We start from the raw sequence: 23535 nt of genomic DNA, 5'->3' as shown, positions 1-23535 counted from the left end.
AATGTATAATTTTTTTCTTTATGTAATAAATGTTTATTAGATTCCCCTGAAGCATTCTCAAGATTTTTTTCCCCTAAACAACTAGAAATTGTCCAAAATCCATCTTCTTGCCAGTGGCCTAATTTTGAGTGTGTGTTTTCTATTACTGGTCACTGTTCATAGTTGAGCCTGTTGCTTCAACATCCTAAAGTTCCAGATAGGAGTTGCTCACTTTTAGTTTAGGGATACTCCTGAACAGCTTTGAAGCCATTTAATTTTTTGTGTTTATTATACTTCAAATTCACTTTTTGTGTATTTGTTATATTTCAAACGCACTAAGGGAACTTGCCATTAAATGGAACTTTGTAGTAAATACTTTCACAAACTGAGGGGTTAGCTTATATTACTGTTACTTCCTCAGCTTCTGGTTTTGTAAGAACGAGTATTATAAAGTCAAAATTAGTTTTTTAAAACTTGACATCTTTAGATATAATAACATATTGAGTAATTTAGTAATATCCCTTTAAGTTTCTGCTTTCCTTTCTTAAGCTACTTACTTATTAAGTTAGAATAAATGGTTTATAATTTAGCTCTTTTGTTTGGCTATAAGCAGTTTGCATTTTAGGGAGGACCAGGAAGAGCAGGTTTTCCTATAAGTGCTTAAGACATGAACTATATTGGTTTATTTAACACAGATAAGGGTTAAGAATTAGATTGAATGTAAGTTTCAAATCAGAATAGGAATTAAGAACATAGTGAATTGAAAATTCCATTTTAAATATTATATCAAAATAAATTATAAAAATTCTATAGCATATATAAAATAGACATAACATGATGGTCAGTACAAAGAATAGTATTTAGAGTGTGATTACAACCTTGTAGAAATTAAAAAGGCATAAGGAGAGGAAAACCCAAAAACCTGTATATAGCTGATATTTTAGGGAAAATAAGTGATTTGCTCTTTAAAAATTGGTCACTTAAAAATATTCTTTTTAAAATTTATCTTTATTGTGAAAATATTACAAATGTCCCCCTATTACCTCCCTCCACCCAGCTACTACCCCACCCCAGGCCTTGCCCTCTTTCTTGTCTGTGTCCATGGGTTATGCATATCTATACTAATAAAAGGGTAATATGCTAATCAGACCAGACATCTTCCAGATGACCTTCTGGACGTCCTTCCAGACAAAGCCATGGTGACAGGGCTGAGGCAGAGGCGATCAGGCCAGCAGGGGAGAGCAGTTAGAGGGATCAGGCCAGCAGGCAGGCAGGCAAGCAGTTAGCCAGCAGTCCTGGATTGCGAGAGAGATGTCCGACTGCCGGTTTAGAGCCTAAACCGGCAGTCGGACATCTCCTGAGGGAGTCCCAGATTGGAGAGGGACCATGCATGAATTTCGTGCACCAGGCTTCTAGTCTATAATAATAAATGGGTAATATGTTAATTAGACTGGACATCTTCTGGATGTCCTTCCTGACGAAGCTGGGGCTGGAGGGAAGCCAGCCTAGGTCCCGGGTGCCTGTGGGCGGCTGAAGGAGGGAAGCAGCCCAGGTGCTGGGTGCTGGAGGGGAGCTGGTGCCGGCAGCTGGGGGAAGAAAGGCCTACTCTTGCACAAATTTTCATGCATTGGGCCTCTAGTATGCATAAAAGTTCTTTGGTTAATCTCTCCTGCCCCTTCTTCCTCCTTCCCTCTGAGATTCATTAGTCTGTTCTATGCATCCATGTCTCTGGGCCTGTTTTGTTCATTAGATTCCACATATAAGTGAGATCATATGGTATTTGTCTTTCTTTGACTGGCTTATTTCACTTAGCATAATACTTTTCAGGTCCCTCCATGCTGTCTCATAGGGTAAGAGATCCTTCTTTTTCACAGCTTTAAGCAATTCTATAGCTTTAAAAAAATAGTTTACCTCTTAGGCAGCTTGTTAGCTTTACTAGTGGTCAACAATACTTCCAGTTCTCTTCCCTTTCTGGGACATACAAGACCATTGCATTCCTCGCCCTCTTGAAGTTAAGTGTGACTGTGTGATTTGCTATAGATGATAAGATGTAAGTAGAAGTGACATACTGATTTCTAAATGGGGGTGGGGGAAAGGGGATAAAAGTGAGTAAATGGGCCCTGGACTTAACATTATTTAAATATGCAGTAAACAAACAAACACACAATCCATTAACTTTAAATTTGACAGGGTTTGTGATTGGCAATTCATGAAAACAAAGAATGAATTAAAAATGTATCAAAATCATATGAAAAGAGTATCCAAAAGTGTTTGGTCTTGATCTGATAAAAATATTGGATAATATCTCCCCTCCAGTTCCTTGATCATAATTAGTATTTTACATTATTTATTTAAATTGGGAAATAATGCCGAAACCGGTTTGGCTCAGTGGATAGAGCGTCGGCCTGCGGACTGAAAGGTCCCAGGTTCGATTCCGGTCAGGGGCATGTACCTGGGTTGCGGGCACATCCCTGGTAGGAGATGTGCAGGAGGCAGCTGATCGATGTTTCTCTCTCATCGATGTTTCTAACTCTCTATCTCTCTCCCTTCCTCTCTGTAAAAAATCAATAAAATATATTTTAAAAAAAATAAAAATAAATTGGGAAATAATAATTAAAAAGTATATAATGTGAGATATTGTAATTACATGGCAAACACTATGTTTTTCTTTTCACTGATTTATATGCACATATAGCTTATCAGAACCTGTACTTTTCTATAGTAAGATACCTAAGATGTATTTTTAAGATATTATTTCCATGTTATAAAACTGTATTTGCAATAGGATTCTGCTTTTGTGAGGGGGAAAATACTTATTTGTGAATGTATAGAAAAAAATCTGGATGCCTTGTCATTAGAGGAAGGGAGATAGAATGGTGGTATTTTACCAATGATTAAAAAAATTCTATTTACACTTCTTCATTATTTTAATTTTCAGTAAATAATTTCTGAACACACATTACTTTCCGAATAGAAAATAAAATAATGTGTTTTCCTTTTTGGTTTCCAAGGGGGGAAAAGCATGATAGGCCTCTAAGACACCCACTTGCTATTCTGTGAAATTCCCTACCTCTGATCATCTCTTCCACCCTAACTTCTACTCATCTCTCAAGACTTAAATTTTACATCCACAAAGTTCTGCCCTTATTTTCAGACTAAACCAGATACCTCTCAACTATGCTCATGTCATTCTGTTTACTTCTTTCTTACCTTAAACATGAAATTATGACTTTGAGGGCAAGAATATCTTGGTAGGCTTCAGACTTACAGTAAGCATAGGGCCTGGTACATGATAGGGACCCAATAAATGTTTATTGAATGAGTAAAGGAATAAGTGAATGAATGGATGGTCAAATGATTAAAAGTAGACCCTGACTTGAGTCTGTGGTGAACAACTTGCATAAGAACAGTCACCCAATGGCAACTGTAAATGAAAAACTAAAAAATAAATGAATTTTTAAAAAGGAAAAAAATTATCATACAGCTACAACAACAGCAAAAAAGAACCCATATCAAGAAGTTCAGCCACTACCCGCATGAACATTATTCTGTGTTTTGGAAAATATTTAAGACCTTTTCAATTACAGTCGGGTGTCCTAAGAGCCATATCTGCCATGTGCAGGGAATCTACCAGCTTGTCCCAGGAGATTCTTGGGACCCTCTGCTCAGCAGTCCTGCACCCCTTAGTGACCTGCCTGGCCCCCTTCCACCCCACAACCGCCTCAGGAACAGTGTGCTCCCTGCATTCCATTTGGAAGTCGGTGAATTTGAAGCAGTAGTTATGGATGGTGGTTAGGTTTGTGTTCCTTTATAATCACAGCAGTATTGGGACTATCATAACCCAAAATGTTATTCATACCTCTGTTTGCTTTGGGTGGCAAAAATGTACTCTAAATTTTAAAAACTGGCATATTGACTCATGAAATGTAACTTGTCTGTGTGTGTTGTACTAGTATATGTGTTTCTGCGAGTGTCTGTGTAAATTGGGGGGCTTCCTGAAAGATCAGTAGGTGCACTTACTATGTTTTGGCTTTAGAGGAAGAGATTTCTCTACTTTTGCATCTTTTTTAAGGGTAAACCACTTACCGTTATAATTTTAGGTTAGCATATTTAAATATTACAATTCTCATATCTTTTAAATGAATTCAGAGGCTGATTTCAAGTTATTAGTATAATAATGTAGGAATTTATGGTAAAAAATAGCCGACTTGTAATCACAAATAACAAATATTTAATACTTTATAAGTTTAAAAAATAAATCTCTTCTTAGATTTAGAAAATGGTCCAAATGATCTTTCCTTTTCCATAGATCTATTAAGAACTTTGCCACTAGAGGGCTCTTAATACCATAATTTAGTTAATTTAAATGTGTAATAATAACAACACAATAACATTGTAGGTATACTGACTTCCCATTAAATATATTTTACAAATTTTTAGAAAAGCATAATTTAAGTATACCACATTTGTGATAAATGTTTTTTTTAAAAAATTTAATCAACTTCAGCAATATTTTAGTGATCCTAAGGGGAATTCCTGATAGTATGTGGATCTTTGAACTTTTTAAAGTTCAAGTTAAAAAAAGTCCTTGCCTTTAAGATACTGTTAAACAGATACAAGATTTACCATAAATATGAGTATATATTATATATTTAATATGAATGTATATTCATAAATGGATATATAAAAATATGAACATGTATTTATAGAGAGAAAGCATTTACTAAGTACCTTCTATAAGGAATTCAACATGATCATTGTTTTTAATGAGCTAACAATCTTGTGGAGGAGTAACAGTTATTATATGTTCTGATATGTAAAATGAGAGCGATTATGTGTGGGAGTTAAGATAAAAGTATCCACAAGAAAAAACTGGAGTGAACAGAGGGGAAGTCTTTTCTGTTGAGGTGGCATTAGAGCGAAGTCTTCTGATAGGCAAGGAGGAGCTTCCATGTGAAGGCGAGGCAGCTGTTCTGGGGAGGGAAAAGTGTGGAGCCAGGAAATAGCTGTAGAGATTTGGGGACTTGTTGGCATCATCACGGACAGATTAAAACTCCGGGACTAGCCCAGGTGAAAAGCCTAACATTAACACTCAGCAGCGTCCACTTTCCACAAAGTCACTTCAGCAACCCATTTCCATGCTCATGCCCTGGATCTTGTTCTTATTCCTGGACCTTGTTCGTATCTTTTTACTTGGTTCAATAAATGCCTAGCTCTATATGCTAGGCCAGGGGTGGGCAAACTTTTTGACTCGAGGGCCACAATGGGTTCTTAAACTGGACCGGAGGGCCGGAACATAAATGCCTAGCTCTATATGCTAGGCGCTGCTCTGGTCCTCAGGGGAGAGAGGTGAAAGGACGAATGAGATTTCTGCTCTCACGATGTACAGACAAGTCAGGAAAAACCAAGGGCAAATAAGAAAAACTGGACAATAGCAGGGAGTCATAAATGACATGCACATAATTACAGTAAACAGGCTTATGCGATAGGGAGTTACTAGATTGGGTGGTTAGGGGGGACTTGTATGATGAGTTATTATTTAAGCTGAGACCCAAATGACCAGAAAGGATAAGCTCTATGATAATTAGATAAAAATATTATAGTCTACAATGACTGTAAAGGTCACAAGACAGAAATGAAGACCAGGAAGAAGGCCAGTGGACGGATGGATGGATGGTGGGTAAGGAAGTGGTATGTGATGATGTGAGAGAGGGAAGCAGAAGCCAAATGTAACAGGGAATGCAGGCCACAGTAACAAGTTCAGATTTTATTGTAAATGCATGGGAAGCCATTAGAGGGTTGTAAGTAGAAGAGTGGCGTGATCTGATTTATGAAAGGTTATTCTGGCTGCTACGCAGAGATTGAGTTGTGAGGGGCCCGCGTAGGGAAAGCACAGTATCTAGTGCTTAGGAGGCATGAGAGGTCAAGGTGGCTTGGACCAAGGTGGTAGTAAGACATGGAAAGGTGGATATGTTTGGGATTGGTTTTGGAGGCAAAAAATCCGGCTGAGTTTTTATTTTGGGAAACAAAGCAGATGGTGGTTTAATTTACTGAGGTGGATAGGAATGGGCTGAGTTGGTTGTGTGAGTAACAGTGTAAAAGAGTTTTGTTTTGGTCGTGGCAAGTTTGGGACACACAAATGGAAATGTCAACCAGGTAAGCAAATGTGAACCTGGAGATCTGAGAGAAGTCAGACACAGCTGAGGTCCCTGTGCAGATCCTGCACTTTTTCCAGTTAAGCAATACAGGGTCAGTGAGGCCTACAGAACCTCACTAGCATAGATTTGGGAACCCCTCGCCTATGGATGGTATTCAAGCTACAGGATTGAATGAGATTTCAGCAAACTCAGGGTAATAATTCTTAGCTGTTACTCAAAATGAAGCAGTGATGCTAAATTTTCAAAATTCATCTTTAATTCCTTATCAAAAGCCAGTTCAAACAATTTATTCTGAAGCTCTGATACAATTTAAATTACCTTTTGATGAAAAAAAAAATTGGATTTCAGATCAGCAAATTCTTTTGTATAGATCTTTTGATGGAATAAAATTCAAGACATTCTATCAAATTTGTAAAGTGTTCATTGCTGACATGTTGCAATGTGCAATATTGAGATCACCTACACCATTAATAATTGTTCATATCAGTCACCTAGTATCTTTTCATATCCTTGCATGATTTTTGTCACCTTTGATTAGTTTAGTTATGTTTTTACATGTAAGTCTTTTATCTCTCTGGACTTTATTTTAGTGTAAAGTGGGGAGAAAGAATATAAATTTCTTTGATTTAAAATTTTAGCCAGCTATCTCAAAACACCATATCAATCTAAGCTTTTCCCCACTGATCTGAAATGCCATATGCTAAGTTCCCAAGTGGATCCTAAGGTCTATATCTGGAATCTCTATTCTGTTTCCAGTGATCTTATTCATGATCCAGGTCACATTTTCATATCAAAATCAAATTGCAAATAGACTAAAAGAATTTCCATGTGACAATATCTGTGCATTTATCAAATTGCAGTGAAAAATACTTTGCTATTGTTCCATGAAACTCTTCCACATCATAAGCCAATTCCTATATCTATTGAGCTTTGTGTGATGGAAAGTTATATTTTCACTACCTTCTCTGCTTCATATTCTGTCAATATTTCCAGGCAAAAATTTTTAGAAAATGTTTATTTTTTAGTAGATTTATTAGAAACCTAAAATCCTATATAATAAAAGGGTAATATGCAAATTGACCCTAATGGCAGAATGATCGTGATATCATTCAGTATGCCAATATTAACATACACACCAAATTTTTATAGCAGTGCTTCATTTATCTAGTGCTTTACAGTAGACAAAATTCTTTACTTCTCTATTATTTGACCCTTAGAGCAGTTATCTCCTGAAGCTTCAGTTTCCTTTTTGGTAAAATTAGGATAACAGCTATTTCTTAGGATTGTTTGCAAGATGTATTCATATGTGTGGCACACAGTTGAGTACCAAATACAGTGGGACCTGGGTTCTCGAACTTAATTTGTTATGGAAGGCTTTTTGAAAATGGAATCTTTTTTTCCATTATAAATTATGTAAATTGAATTAATCTGGTCCAGATTCCCAAATGATTCCATGTCTAATGTACTATATCACCTATAAACAAACACTTTAAAAACAAAAAGCTCATGAAATAAAAATTTAACAAAAAGCAAATGAAATATAAAATGCAAAATGACATATACACTAGAACTTTAATGTTGAGAGCAACAAAAGCAAAACAAACAAAAAAAAAACAAAAACAAAAATATTCACAGTACAATTTCCTGAGATGTTAACATGAGATTTAGTGGTAAACTGACTCATACTCATACATTCTCTCCTTTGTCACCTGAGAGATGCATGAATCTTTATTGATCATACAGATATCAGCATGAAAGGGTTGTCTGGTCCAGAACTGAAGTTTGGTTGGACAACTGAGACATTTTTTTTCTGTGAACAACTTAGTTGAGAACTGAATTGTTTGAGATGGGAGATGTTCAACAATTGAGGTATGACTGTACGTTGTTAGATCAGAGGCTCCTAATGGTTAAATGACTTGCTCGAGGTCACAAAGGTAACTTAGTGGCAGATTGAGATATACATTCTAATCATATTGTCCTCCTAGTGTAGTACTAGAGGTCTGGTGCATGAAATTTGTGCACGGAGGGGGGGAGGTCCCTTAGCCCAGCCTGCACCCTCTCCGATCCAGGACCCCTTGGGGGATGTCGGACTGCCGGTTTAACATCCTTCTCGCAATTTGGGACTGCTGGCTCCTAACCACTCTCCTGCTTGTCTGATCACCCCTAACCACTTCTGCCTGCTGGCCTGATCACCTCTAACCGTCTCTATCTGCCAGCCTGATTGCCCCCTAACTGCTCCCTTGTGCCGGCCTGATCACCCCCTAACTGCTCCCCCCTACCAGCCTGATTGCCCCTTAATTTCTCCCCCCTGCCAGCCTGATAGCCCCTAACCACCTCTGCCTCGGCCCCTGCCACCATGGCTTTGTCCATCAGGATGTCCAGAAGATGTCCAGAAGATGTTCGGTTTAATTAGCATATTACCCTTTTATTAGTATATATTCCTTTTACTACCCTCGAGTATAATGGGATTTTCTATTTACTTGGTGTACAGCATCTTTCATTTCCTTGACAGGCTTACCCAAAAGTAGGCTTTGGAATTACTCTATCAGACAGCTGATTGCACAAATCAAGCAAAATCTATAACTTGGCAAAACCCTAAATGCAAATGTAAACTATTTTTATAGCTTGCATTGCTTCCTAGTGTCTCTGTTTTACACAGGACAATGTTCAGCAGAGAATCTGAGCAGGCTGGATCCTGCTTCCGTGAAGTTCTGTGGAGATGTGCTCTCATTTTGATTGGCTTTTAAACTATGTTTTTTTAAGTCCATTTTTATGCCAGAGCAAGTGTTAATTAGGAGACTTAGAATTAAGGTAACAAGCGTCTGCAATGGGAACTGAAACAGAGGAGAATGGATTTGGGCTGAAGAAGACACTGACAATCACACCGACCTGTCCTTGTGTTTTCTTTAGAGTTTTGTCGAGGAAGAACCTGAAAGCACAAAACAAGACCTGGAGATGAAAATATTAAATGAAACAGTTCCAACAGGTATTCTTCTAACTTACATTTTTAACTTTATTGGGATTTTCCTGCTTACAAAAGAAAGGCAGGATCATTGTAAATCCAGATGTTGCAGAAATATATTTAAAGTGAAAATTCTTCACAATCCCTCTTCTGAACTAATCAATGTTAACAATTCCTTTTATTTGTGCTTGCTTCCTCTCCTCTCCTCTTCTCTCTCTCTCTCTCTCTCTCTCTCTCTCTCTCTCTCTCTCTCTTTAAAAAAATTAGTTTTATTGATTTCAGCATGGAAGGGAGAGGAAGAGAGAGACAGAAACATCAATGATGAGAGAGAATCATTGATCAGCTGCCTCCTGTATGCCCCCTACTGGGGATGGAGCCTGGAACCCCAGCACGTGCCCTTGACTGAAATTGAACCTACAGGCTGATGTTCTATCCACTGAGCCAAACCAGCTAGGGCTCTCTTGATTTTTAATAAAATCATGGGATCATATCATACAAATATTTTTTTCCAACCTAACAGTATTTGTAATGCTAAATCACGTTATATATATATAACACAATACAGATGCTACTTAAATGAATAATATTTAACATTATTCTAAGTCAGAACTCATTGGTAACCTTATCTTTTTTAGTAGCACTATAATTCCATCCAATAATGGAACATTATTTAAATCGTTATTGATAGACAGTAAGGTTATTTCTTTGTTTTCTTTTTTTTAAATAAATCTTTATTGTTCAGTTATTACAGTTTGTTCCTCTTTTTCCCCCCAATAGCTCCCCTCCACCCGGTTCCCACCCCACCCTCTGCCCTTACCATCCTCCACTGTCCTCATCCATAGGTGTACGATTTTTGTCCAGTCTCTTCCCGCACCCCCCACACCTCTTTCCCCCCAGAGAATAGTCCACTCCCTTTCTATGCCCCTGATTCTATTATATTCACCAGTTTATTCTGTTCATCAGATTATTTATTCACTTGATTTTTAGATTCACTTGTTGATAGATGTGTATTTGTTGTTCATAATTTGTATCTTTACCTTTTTCTTCTTCTTCCTCTTCTTAAAGGATACCTTTCAGCATTTCATATAATACTGGTTTGGTGGTGATGAACTCCTTTAGCTTTTCCTTATCTGTGAAGCTCTTTATCTGACCTTCAATTCTGAATGATAGCTTTGCTGGATAAAGTAATCTTGGTTGTAGGTTCTTGCTATTCATCACTTTGAATATTTCTTGCCACTCCCTTCTGGCCTGCAAAGTTTCTGTTGAGAAATCAGCTGACAGTCGTATGGGTACTCCCTTATAGGTAACTGACTTTTTTTCTCTTGCTGCTTTTAAGATTCTCTCTTTGTCTTTTGCTCTTGGCATTTTAATTATGATGTGTCTTGGTGTGGTCCTCTTTGGATTCCTTTTGTTTGGGGTTCTCTGCGCTTCCTGGACTTGTAAGTCTATTTCTTTCACCAGGTAGGGGAAGTTTTCTGTCATTATTTCTTCAAATAGGTTTTCAATATCTTGCTCTCTCTCATCTTCTGGTACCCCTATAATTCTGATGTTGGTACGTTTGAAGCTGTCCCAGAGGCTCCTTACACTATCTTCGTATTTTTGGGTTCTTTTTTCATTTTGCTTTTCCGGTTGGGTGTTTCTCGCTTCTTCGCATTTCGAATCTTTGACTTGATTCTTGCGCTCCTCTGGTCTGCTGTTGGGAGTCTGTATAATATTCTTTATTTCAGTCAGTGTATGCTTACTTTCTAGATGGTCCTTTATCACACCATCGAGGGTCTCATTAGATTTCCTGTACATCTCATCAAGTTTATCGACAGACTCTAGAAGCCTCTTGAGAGACCTCAAAAGTGTGGTTCTGAACTCAATATCCTCCCTTGATAGTTTTGTCCTGTTTCTTTGTCTCCGCATTTTTTACGCTTTCTTGGTACACCCCCTAGTGGTCTTTGTGCGCAGTCTTGTTGTAGTTAAGCCTTGATTGTTGTAGTTAATACTAGAGGGATTTGACCTCCAGGCCAACTGGCTGTGTTAATCAGCTGTGTCTGCAGTGGAAGAACTTGTGTCCTCTAGGGAGGTGCTAATCTAGCCTTTGCCTGAGGCTATCCGGCAAATGCCTCTGTGCAGGGCTTGGGCGGGGCGGGTCCCACAGGATCAACAGGGCGGAGGAGGGAGCAGTTATGGCTGCTCTCAGCCCGTACCCAGGGGCTCTGCCTCTCTGTCCCAGCAACGGCTGCAAACCTCGGAGGGACCGTAGCCAGACAGTCCTGCTTCTCCCGTTTGAGTCTGGGTCCCTAGAGACTCGCTGGAGCTCAGAGTCTGAGGCTCCCTCCGGATTGAAACAGACAACCGCGCCCTCAGCCACCAGCCCACGCCTTGCGCACTCCGCACCTTAGTATTTTACTTCAGCACTGCGCCTCCTCTGATTCTCAGTTCCTCCTAGTTGTAGAACTTCCACTCAGCCAGCCTTCCTGTGGTTCTGGATGATGTCCATTCCGTCTTTTAGTTGTATTTTTGAAGTGGTTGTTCCAGGCAGCAAACTCCAGCGTAACCTATGCCGCCATCTTGGTTCTTCTTTCCTTTCAGCCTTCGCTGGGTAGTAAGTCTCAGCCGCATCGCCTGTGAACCTGCGGGGGAAGGGCTGAAGAAGTATAATAGTTTTCACCTCCTCTGAGTCTCAGTGTGCTTTTCTCTTTCCTTCTAGTTGTAGAATTTCCACTCAGCCAGCCTTCCTGTGGTTCTGGATGATGTCCGTTTTGTCTTTTAGTTCTATTTTTGAAGTGGCTATACGGGCAGCAATTTCCAGCGTTTACCTATGCCGCCATCTTGGTTTCTCCCTGACAGTAAGGTTATTCTAATATTTTAAAATTGTAAACAATGTTGCAATGAACATTCACAAGTACACATATACACTCAGAGATTTATCAACACTTTTGTATTCAATCTTACCTGGCAAATAGCAATTGGATATACTTTAAAAGTGTCAAAATGATAATGATGTATCATTTGCAATCTTTTAGTTTGATATTTTATTACATTTTTTACATTAACTTTATCATTATGCTGCTTTCCCAGGAACTTCTAAAGAATCTATTTTCTATATATTTCTTAGCATATTTTTAATAACAGTCTTCTTTTCTACTTCTTTACTTTTTTCATCACACTTTTATTTATGCAGTCACCTAAGTTTATAAACATTTTGTAATTTTCTATAACCCTTATGAGGTAGTTTTCTTATTAAAAATGATACTATAGTCAATTTATAACCTCTGTCAATAATACCAAGGTTTTCTACATGATGATACCCAATTAATATATCATAAATGTCTAAATTTGGACACAGTATTCTTTTTTTACTTGCTTTTCAGGTAAATGGGTTATTAATTAGACATAATTGAACATTAATTAAAATCTACATTTTATTGAATGTACACAAGGAAAAAAATGAAATTGCTAAACTGGATTCCCTTTGACTATTTCCATTAATTTTCAGTGCCTGATCTCCATGCGTTAAATTCAATGCCATCTCAGTGTGCTTCCTATTATGGGAGAGGAAAATTGTAGTGATATATAGATAAGGCTAACAGTTCCTGAGTTTTTACCAGGTCAGACAACAGTTCTGAACTCTTTACATGTATGAACTCATACCACCCCCAAATTCTATGATACTACTATTATATCCATTTTGGAGAAGAAGGAACTGAAATGTTAATTAGTATATATTGCATAAGGGTGGGACCTGTAAGTGGTCTGATTTCCCTTTCTTACTCATTACATTGTGTTGAAAGAATTTTAGTGAAAGGCAGGAATGGTCCTAGTGATATGTGACTTCAGATATTCCCCTGTTTGTGCATTGAGCATTATGAAATCATAGAATTTCCCCATAAAATTTCTGAACACGAAGATTATCCAATCCAGTTTCTTCACTTTCAACCCTCCATCCCTGATTTTCTATGAGCTGGACCTATTTTTGTTGAAAAAAAAAATTAGCTTTAATTTTGTAGATGCACCAAAATTATTTATTTTTTTACGATTTTGCTTCCCCCCAGATATTTAGCACCATAAGGTCCAATATTAAGACATTAATTAAGCAGTTATCAAATTTTGTGTTAAGCCATTTTTTTTGACCTTTTAGAATAAAAGGTAGCAGAATATGCTGCCCTCAAATATACCACTTTTGCATAAGGATTATTTTGAGCTGGAAGTAACTGAAAAGCTTTAGATGAAAGAAAAGCTCCCTACCCCTCTGCTATTTGCCTAAAAGTTGGATAGAAATTTTCAAAGTATCGCTACTTTCCTCACGACTAGGAAGGACAAAACTTAGTTCTCAGAGATAACTTTAGACCCTATCAGGAGAGGGCACCAGAGGAATCTACACAACTAACTATAAACTAGCCTTTATCTCTACCCTCAGAAACCTCCAACTGCTTTCCTTTGCCCTGTCATTTTTCCACAACTTTGCCGTTCTTTGTTGAAAATGCTATATAAAGCTGGAGTTCTATGCCACCTCTTTGAATTACTCCGCTTCTCCCTGGGGATATCCCATGTATACACGTTGAAAATGCTATATAAAGCTGGAGTTCTATGCCACCCTGGGGATATCCCATGTATACAGGAGGCACTCCTGTTAATCAACTTCTGTTTTTCTCTTATTAATCTTTTACTATGGAGGTCTCAGCCAAGAAGTCACAAGGCTAGAGGGAAAATTGTTTCCTCTTCCCTAAGATATACTTTTAAAGTTTTCCTGTTAGTAACATGTGCTTATTATATACAAAATTCTAACATGTGAGCATATAAAATATGAATGTAGCCATCCCCTGCATCCTACCGTTACACAGGCCCATTTCCACTCCAGTGGTCAGCTTTGTGAACAGTTTTGAGTTCATCGCTTTTTGAAAGTGTTAGTAGCTAAGTAAAAACTTCCTGTGCCAGTGCTAGATATTTTTTGATTTCCCTCCTAAAAATACACAAAAATGTTATGATCTATTTAGAAACGGAATTAACCTGGTTAATTTTAGCACAGCTGTTGCTGCTGGAGAATGCTCCTGAGAGGCTACGTGCATTTGAAGACGAAGAGGTTGACATATGCCAGTTCTCAACTCTGGGTGGAGTGTACCACTTGGATATTCTGGAGCTGCCCCCACAGTGTAAACCAATGAAGGGCTGGATGATTATGGAAGTAGGTTGATTCTTAAAACTTACGAGTAAAATAATTTCTCACACTTTTACTTTATATCAACGGCTCTAACACATAATGAATTTAACTCTATTAAACAAGCACGAAGGAAAATGTAATTTTATAAAATTTGAATCAGTGTTAACAGGAAGGAATCTAAAATAATGTGGATTTTAGTCCAGCTGGTGTGGCTCACTGGTTGAGCACCAACCCATGAACAGGAGGTCATGGTTAGATTCCCAGGCAGGGCACACACCCAGGTTGCTGGCTCGATCCCCAGTAGGGGTTGTGCAGGAGGCAGCTCATTGATGACATTTCTTTCTCATCAATGATTCTCTTTCTCTATCCCTCTTCCTTCCCCTCTCTCTAAAAATCAATTAAAAAAAACATAAAATATTATGGATTTTAAAATTAGAAATCATGCATGTTAATTGTAAACCTGTGGCATTATGATTACACTAGAGGCCCAGCTCATGAAATCATGAGGGTAGGGTCCCTAGGGCCTAGCTTCCTGCGATCAGGGCCATCTTCTGCCCCTTCGCCAGTCCCCAGGCTGAACGCCGCCTCCGCTGCTGGGCTGCCAGGCCGTTGGGATCACCAGCTCATCCCTGGCTGCTCGGGGGCTCAGGCCTGTGGGAAAGCAGGTGCCGGCGACTTCACCTCCATGCACTTGTGCCGGGCCGGCCGCTGATGGAACACGCTGCCTGCTCGGGCCGCTATTCGGGCGCCTGCTGCTGCTGCTGCTGCTGCTGCTGCTGCTGCTTGAGGCGCTGATGGAAGCTGCAGGGCATGCCACGACCTACCTGCCCCGGCGTGAGCAGCCCCGAGCGGGCAGCATTCCATCAGTGGCTGGCCCGGCCCACGCACATGGAGGTAAAGTCACCCGCGCCTGCTTTCCCAGAGGCCTGAGCCCCTGAACAGGGGATGAGCTGGTGATCCCAACGGCCTGACAGCCAGCCCAGTCCTCCCGCCACCCACCCTGATTCTCCTGTTCACCATCGCTGATCCATCAGAGCCTGTGGGCCGGGGGCAGGGACCAAGAGGTCAGCCATTCAGCCCACTCGCCAGTCCCCAGTCCCGCCCTGCCCCACTCGTGGGCCTGAGAAAGGGGAAGGGAGGGACCGAGAGGTGCTTAATGCCACCGCATGGTGACCGGTTGTTTGGTCGTCACAGTCATCACGGACACTGACTTTTTATATATAGATTGTGCCAATTTGGCCTTAATAATGATAGTCTGTTTCAGCGGCTGGAAAACTGTTTCTGTAAAGGGACAAATGGTAAATATTTTCAGCCTTGTGGCTATCCCAGCTCTGTTGCAACTCCTCAGATCTACCATTGTGGTGCTAGAACAGCCATATAACAGGAATGGGCATGGTTGTGTTCTAGTTAAGCTTTATTTACAAACACTAGTGGTGGGCCAGGCTTTCCAGGGACCATCATTTGTGGATTCTGGTCTAGATAAGTGGTTCCCTACATGTGGTCCCTGGACCGGAAGCATCAGCATCATCTGGGAATTTGCTAGATATGCAGATTCATGGGCCTCACCTCAATCTTACTGAATCAGAAATTCTGGAGGCGAGGCTCAGCAGTCTGTATTGTAGCAAAACACAGCTAAAGCACCGGTCTGGATGCTTGCTATACAAAATGCGGTCCGTCGGTCAGCAGCATCCACATCTGGGAACTTGTTATAAATGCATAATTTGGGGCTTCACCTCAGATCTACTGAAGCTACATTTTAACAAGACCCTCAGGTGATTCATGTGCACATCAAAGTTGAGAAGCACAGGTCCTGGTAATGCCAGTGCTCCCCCAAACTAATTTTCATGCAGGGACCACACTTGGAGCGGTAAGGATACTGACCATAGCAGCTGTGAGATCATCTATCGAGGACTTTCTCACTCTTGGTTTAGTAGGTAGTAGCATTTGCACTAGTACTGACTTGGTTTCACTTTACCTCACTGGCTTGTGTCCCAAATATACCCAGTTCTGTTGTCATAGCCCTTCCCGCCCTGCTGTCCTTCTTTTCCCTTGCCCTCTCCGTCTCCTCTAACACGTCATATACATAGATTGCCAGGCACCTCTCACCTACATGTTAGGTTGTTGGTGCATTCTTGTATTAGAGCAGTATTTCTCAGCTTTTTTCCCCCATATCACCTCTCTTGTAAACATTTTTTCCTAGTCCCCCCCCCCCCCATCATGGACTTGAATACCACAGATAGACTGCATATCTCTGTGTGTGCTGTATGCATATCTGTGCTTTATACATAAAAGAGTAAGATTTTTTTCACGCTCCCCCCAAACTAATTTTCACCCTAATGGGGATGATATTGTCACTCCTTTCCCCTTCTCCCTAAAATGAGGATATTTTTATTAGAGCACACCTGGGGGAGAGAATCTGGTCGATAGCCACTTTGAAGAATCTATTTGAATCAATGTTCCCTATCTCAGGGACACTTGAGGGATAGTGGGGAGTCCAAAAACAGACATTCTTTTGGTGACTCTTTATCCATAGGAAGGTCTCAGCCTGATCTGGGGTTTTCAGGATTCACCCAAAGATCTTTGTGAGAATGTCCCGAGACCACCAGTCTGCACTCTCCATCTGAGCACAGGGTAGCCTGCCTCATACCTGTTTTCCTCTCCTGCAACAAAGAGGCCTTCCTACTTTTTTCCAATAATCTTTTTAAAAAACATATGTTCTTATTGATTTTTAGAGACATACTAGTAAGAAGGGAGAGGGAGGAGAGCACAAGAAACATCTATTGGTTGTCTCCTGTACGCACCCCAACTGGGGATCGAACTCCCAACCTGGTATGTGTCCTGACCAGAATCAAATCAGCGACCTTTGGGTACATGGGAAAGACACTCAACCAACTAGGCTACACAGGCCAGGACTTTATTTCAAATATCTTTTCAATAATCTCCCCCTCCTCCACAATTTTCCCCCATCCATTTTTTCCTTCTCTATTTTGTAACATTGTTAGTCTTTCCCCTTCCCTCGATCTTTCTCTACATCTAGATAAGTTAAATTTAGATAGTGGATGGATCGCCTTTATCCCAGAGAAATCTGTTGGTTTCATTGACTTACTTTTTTCTCCCAGCTTTATTGAGATACAATTGACATGCAAGTTTAAGATGAACAATGTGATGAGTTTTACTTTCATCCATTCATTTCTACACTTGTTACTCTGCTTATACTTTTTTTCTCTCTTCGCCTATACAGCCTAGCCAGGGTATTGGAACATGGTATCTGGGGTCCCCTAGCTCTGTTTTTGAGTTCTGATGCCTCCTTGAAGTAATTTTGTAATTATTGGCAAATTACTTGATTTATGGAAATCCCACTTACCTACTTTTTTTTATTAAAATTTTTAAAATTATATTTTACATTCAATATTATTTTGTATTAGTTTCAGGTATACAGCATAATGGCTAGACCGTCACTCTGTTATTATTATTTTTAATTTAAATTCTTTATTGTTTAAAGTATCACATATGTCTCCCTTTTTCCCCATTGAACTCTTCCTGGCCTCTCCCACCCCCCAGCACGTTTCCCCATTGAACTCTTCCTGGCCTCTCCCACCCCCCGCACGTGCCCTCACCCCCCTACTGTTTGTGTCCATGGGTTATGCTTATATGCATGAATACAAGTCTTTTGGTTGATCTCTTACCCCCTCAAAGCCCACCTTCTTTCTGAGGTTTGACGTAGATCGTCACATACTTTAGAAAGTGTTCCCCAGCTGGCACCATACATAGTTATTACAGTAGGTAATTAAGTTTACATCCCCATGACTATTTTGTAACTGCCAATCTGTACTTCTCATTTGCTTTACCCTTTTCGCCCAGTCACCTGCTTTGTTAAACATATGCCTGTAGGATTGCTTGGAATAAAATGCGGAGTAAGTCCCAGCCTAGAACCTGGCCCATAAAAGGGTTCTGTAATTACATTCAAAGTTAGTGCTTTCCCCCTTAATCATTATCTTTTCATTTTGTTATAACATTTTGTTAGTCAGTCTATAGTTGGGACCAAACTTTAGTACTTATGAAAAATAACTACATAGCTTATTCGGCAATATTTACATCTTTAGCTATAACACCAGTCAGCTTCTAACTTGATGTTGTTTCGGTCATTTTTACAAGATACTCCAAGATGGATTACAGAAATTTGTTTATCCTCCAGCAACTACAGAAGACTTAGAAACAGAAAACGTTTTCCCACCCATCGAGGTCATGCTTGAGGTTCATGAGAACGTGATTTTTTTTGAGAATCCCCTGGTGGCAAGGTGGGATGCTGAAGGTACACCAGCTTTGATAATTATGTAATTAAAAGAGGTATGCTAAACAATCAGAAATAGAGAGAGAAATGCATTCTTTCCTCTGGGAATGTTCAAAGTTGTAGGAGAGGCATATAGAGAAAAACATCACAACATGATGCAGAGGTGTGCTATCAGAGATGGAAGTGCTGTAGAGCAGAATGGTGACCAAGTCAGTCTGGAAGGTTAAGGATGAAATATTGAACAGGTTCTCAAGAGACTAAGAGAGCATTCTCCTATGAGACTTTGCATGGGCATATCTCTTCATTTCTATTAGGCATATTGCTAGGAGTGGAATTGCTGAGTTGAATGGTAAATTTATGTTAACTTTTTAAGAACCTGCCAAATTGATTTTTCAAAGTAGCTGTACCATTTTATATGCCTGCTAGCAATATGAGTTTTCCTATTTTTCCACATCCTTGACAATGTTTGCTGTTATGTATTTTTTATTATAACCATTGTAGTGGGTATGAAGTGGTATCTTGTGGTTTTAATTTGTATTTTCCTAATGACCAATAATATTGAGCATTTTTAAAATGTATCTATTATCCTTGAATATATCTTCTTTGGTGAAATGTTTATTCAAATCTTTACCCATTTTTAAACTGGGTTGTGTTTTATTATTGAGTTGTAAGACACACAAAAGACCACCTATTATATGAAAAGTCCAGGAAAGGCAAATCTTTAGAGACAGAAGTATCTTAATAGTTGCCTGGGGCTGGAAGGTGGGAATGGGAATGAACTATAAATGGACATCAGGAGGATAATAATGTGCTCAAAACTGGATTGTGGTGATGGTTGCAAAACTAGGTAAATTTATTAAAATAATTTAATCGTATGCTTAAGACAGGTAAATGTCAAAGCTGTTTAAAAAAGATGAAAAGGGGTTCTGTACTAAGGAAGAGTACTGTAGGGAGAAAGAACTGTACGTGCAGAGGCACACAGATGCATGAGGTTGTTAGGGAAGGAAAAAAGCGGTGGCTGAAACCAGGTTGTGAGAAGTGGTAAGGGACGAAGCCAGAAATGTGAGCCAAAGCTTCATTTGAAGGTCTTGCATACCACGCTTGACCTTGTAGATAGGAAGAAACTCCCAGCAAGGTCGGTTTTTTGTTGAGATTCTATTCTAAATGTAAAAGAGACCTTTATATATATTGCAGTTATTTGGGTTTCATTCAACACATTTTTGTATAGGAAAAGAGGAAACTAATGTCATTTGCTTTAATCTAAAAGGTAAACATTGGAAAACTGATGGCATCAGTAATGTAGTTTATAAATCAGAAGAAAGAATTATAACGTTCAGCCTGGACACTTTGGGCCCTGTTACCTTGATTCAAGATGCTCATATTAACATGCCATACCAGTCATGGGAACTAAGACCACTCGATGAGAATAAAGTACTTTTGACTGTGACGACAGTATTTGCTGAGATTCAAATACAAATTAAGGTAAATCATTGTTATAGCAAGTCATATCCAAGAGGTAAGCCTCATTGATGACTATAAGAGAGTGTGTGAAAGCAATCGCTCACTGGTCATTTATATACAGAAATGTCTTTTTTTTTTTTTAAGAAACTTTATTTTCCATCAACCTTATTTCCACTTTCTGTCTAAAAGTCTGTGTAAGAACAGCTAAGACCATTGAGTGGTTGTTTCTACCCACTCAGTGGCCTAAGCAGTGAGGGCTGCAGCCCAGTCCTCAGTAGGGAACTGCTGCTGAAATGTCTTTTATAAATATGTTTAATATATACTTTGAGTTATAATTTCTAAACAAAATATTAATTAGATAGGAAATAACATGTAAAAAGCGAGGCACAAATTTATACCCTCAAGTTACTAGGAATAGGCCAATTAATGAAGGTACAAGCCTGGTTGCAGTATGATTTTCAGAGAGTTTTTTACCCCCTCCTGAGAGGTGTCTCATCTTTATCACCAAGCCATTTGGAACCCCCTTTGTGAGATTTCTCTCTCAAGGAGCCTGTATTACTTGTCACTCATAAATTAGCCTGGAATCTAGAGACAGAAAGTAGATTAGTGGTTGCCTGAGGCTGAAGGTGGGAATGGGGATTAACTGTACATTGGCATGAGGGATGAGAGGAGGATGGAAGTGTTCCGAAACTGATTTATGGTGATCGTTGCACCACTCAGTAAAGTTTTAAAAAAAATCACTGTGTTATGCATTTGAAATGGGTGAATTTATGATATGTAAAGTATACCTCACTAAAATTGTTTTAAGAAAGAGAGAGCCTGAAATTCTTAAGAATGTGGCAGGAAGACTGGATTTAATCAGTCTTTGCTTTTGAAAGCCGATGAGACGTGTGAATTTTGTACACCTTCAAACTTCCAGTTTAAACTTTGCAAACTTCAAAACTGTAAAATAATTTTGCATTATGTTAAATCTTATGTGTAAAAAATTATCCTTAAAAGTTGTAGCTTGATTGCTATCAAATAGCTATTATAATTCAACAGGAACATATGTAGTATTCTTGGATCACAACTTATAAAATAGGAGATCTGAAAGATCCTTTAGTTCAGTCCCTTTATTGTTCAGATAAAGCACTGAAAGGTAACATAGAGACTTCGTGGCAGAGCTTTCAGGTTGGTCCTAAGACATACCTGCCCTGCACTCGTTTTAATATACACTGAGTGGCCAGATTATTATGATCACCCCATCAGTACTTCCAAAAATACTGAATATTGAAAACTTCCTAAGCAAATACTCTCAAGGTTTTATTATTATTATTATTATTTGCATAACTAATTCACTTCATTGTACTGATGGGGTGGTCATAATAATCTGGCCACTCAGTGTAGAATGAGATAGGGTTAAAAAAAATGGTATAAAGAACCCAAAGGCTAGAACCAGAATGATAATGAAGAATTCCTTTAACTTGTATGAAAGCTTATTTTTTTTCTCATTGATACTAGGAAGGCCTCTGCATGTTAGCTTCATTAAACGTGGGTGACAAAAAGCCTCTCTCTATTTTGGAAGGAAAATGGATGACTCCTATTTATTTCATTATTACTTTGCAAGAAGCTGGATTGAATATCTTCCCTACTGAATACTCTCATTTTTATGTTGCTACAAACTGTAAGGTAAGCATGATTTTTTCCAAACTTAATGTGATGGACATTTCAAATGCTAGCAAGTATTAAATTGTATATAAATCTTAAAGTACCTCATGGGTTTTCTATATTCATTTATATACGATTATAGTTAGAAAGGAAGGAATAAATGGCAAGACCAGAAATTCAGAGTTCTCTAAATTTTAATAATCTTCCCCAAGAAAGTAAGCCTTTAGGTATGATCTTCACTTGACAAAAGGAGGACACCCACAACTGGTCGGTGTTAGTGCAAGGGTAGTCAGAGCCACGTCACATTCTGTATATGTTCTTGCTTCTTCCAGACTGGATATATGTAAGACTTCTTAAAAGAGTAAATGACTGAGCAGTTTCCCAAACAGGATAAGTCAGATGAAATCGTACACACATACAGACGACTGGTACACAACCCACTTCCGCCCGTGTCTTAGCAGAGGCTCCCTATAGACATATACAAAACACAGCCTGCTTTGTGTTACTGGTAAGGCTTTAGCTAAATGAGATCCTTCCTTATGAAACTGTGAGCTCTTTGAGGATGGGAACTGTCTTTTGATCAATTTTGATGGATTCTTCCAGCACCTCGCATATTCCTAGAATACAGAAGATGTTTAGTAATATTTGACATATGAATGAAGACAAATTCTCTTCTAATCATGAGAGGTGTTTTGGGCAGATGAATTCAATTTTCAAGAACAAGTTGATAATATACCAGAAAAATGACAATATAGGTAGACATTCATGCAGCATCTGAAAATAATTATATCAAGAGTATGTACACGTGTGTGTGTGTGTGTGTGTGTGTGTGTGTGTGTGTGTGTGGTGGGGGTGGGGGAGGGGAGAACCACCTTGGTTTTAGTAACTCAAATTGCCAGTTACTCTGCAAATGCTGAATATAGTGTAGTCTTCATTTATTCAGAATATTCAAAAATTTCTTTTTCTGACCACCTATATCAGTGGTTCTCAACCTTCTGGCCCTTTCAATACAGTTCCTCATTGTTGTGACCCAACCATAAAATTATTTTCATTGCTATTTCATAACTGTAATGTTTCTACTGTTATGATTTGTAATGTAAATATCTGATATGCAGGATGGTCTTAGGCGACCCCTGTGAAAGGGTCGTTCGACCACCAAAGGGGTCGCGACCCACAGGTTGAGAACCGCTGACCTATATTCTAGTATTCTAGGCATGTTTTAGACCAGGGGTGGGCAAACTTTTTGACTCGAGGACCACAATGGGTTCTTAAACTGGACCGGAGGGCCGGAACAAAAGCATGGATGGAGTGTTTGTGTGAACTAATATAAATTCAAAGTAAACATCATTACATAAAAGGGTACGGTCTTTTTTTTTTTTAGTTTTATTCATTTCAAACGGGCCGGATCCGGCCCGCGGGCCGTAGTTTGCCCACGGCTGTTTTAGACGCTTAGGATACATTAGTGAATTTTTTTTCTTTTTAAAGTTCCTGACCTTGTGGAGCTTACATTCTAGTAGAAGGAGACAAAAATAAGCAATAAGCATAAAAAATGATTTCACGTCAAAGGTAGATAAGTGCTGTGGGTAAAAGAAAAGGGAGATCATGAGCACTGGGGTTAGGGCTGTGTACAGTATCAAATAGGGCATCGGGGGCTCAGGGAGAAGGAAAAATTTGAGCAGAACAGGAAGGTGGGGAGTTTAACCAAGTGGATATCTCAGGAAGCAGCTTACAGGCTGAGTGGCCTAGAGCAGTGGTCGGCAAACTCATTAGTCAACAGAGCCAAATATCAACAGTACAATGATTGAAATTTCCTTTGAGAGCCAAATTTTTTAAACTTAAACTATATAGGTAGGTACATTGTTATTAACTTAATTAGGGTACTCCTAAG

At 39.1% G+C, this 23535-nt stretch overlaps 2 protein-coding genes across 4 annotated transcripts in view; one reads left to right on the top strand and one right to left on the bottom strand.

The window, feature by feature from the left end:
- CASC1 (cancer susceptibility candidate 1) overlaps positions 1 to 23535 on the top strand; it is a 55543-nt gene that overhangs the window by 28978 nt on the left and 3030 nt on the right. For all 3 annotated transcript variants that reach the window (XM_005871817.2, XM_005871816.2, XM_005871818.2), the window contains 5 exons: positions 9048 to 9123; positions 14112 to 14272; positions 18404 to 18560; positions 19807 to 20021; positions 21501 to 21668. In XM_005871817.2, coding sequence (XP_005871879.1) covers positions 9048 to 9123; positions 14112 to 14272; positions 18404 to 18560; positions 19807 to 20021; positions 21501 to 21668 — 777 coding nt within the window. The remainder of the gene's footprint in view (positions 1 to 9047; positions 9124 to 14111; positions 14273 to 18403; positions 18561 to 19806; positions 20022 to 21500; positions 21669 to 23535) is intronic.
- The window catches only part of LRMP (lymphoid-restricted membrane protein), a 60628-nt gene continuing 58894 nt past the window's right edge, over positions 21802 to 23535 (bottom strand). Inside the window, exon 25 of the mRNA XM_014544250.1 lies at positions 21802 to 22264. The gene's annotated coding sequence lies outside the window, so the exon portion shown is untranslated. The remainder of the gene's footprint in view (positions 22265 to 23535) is intronic.

The sequence above is a fragment of the Myotis brandtii genome, unplaced genomic scaffold, assembly GCF_000412655.1.
Source record: "Myotis brandtii unplaced genomic scaffold, ASM41265v1 scaffold358, whole genome shotgun sequence".
In the NCBI taxonomy this organism is placed as follows: domain Eukaryota; kingdom Metazoa; phylum Chordata; class Mammalia; order Chiroptera; family Vespertilionidae; genus Myotis; species Myotis brandtii.
The sequence above is the reverse complement of the archived record's forward strand: the minus strand, read 5'-3'. Positions and strand labels throughout refer to the sequence as shown.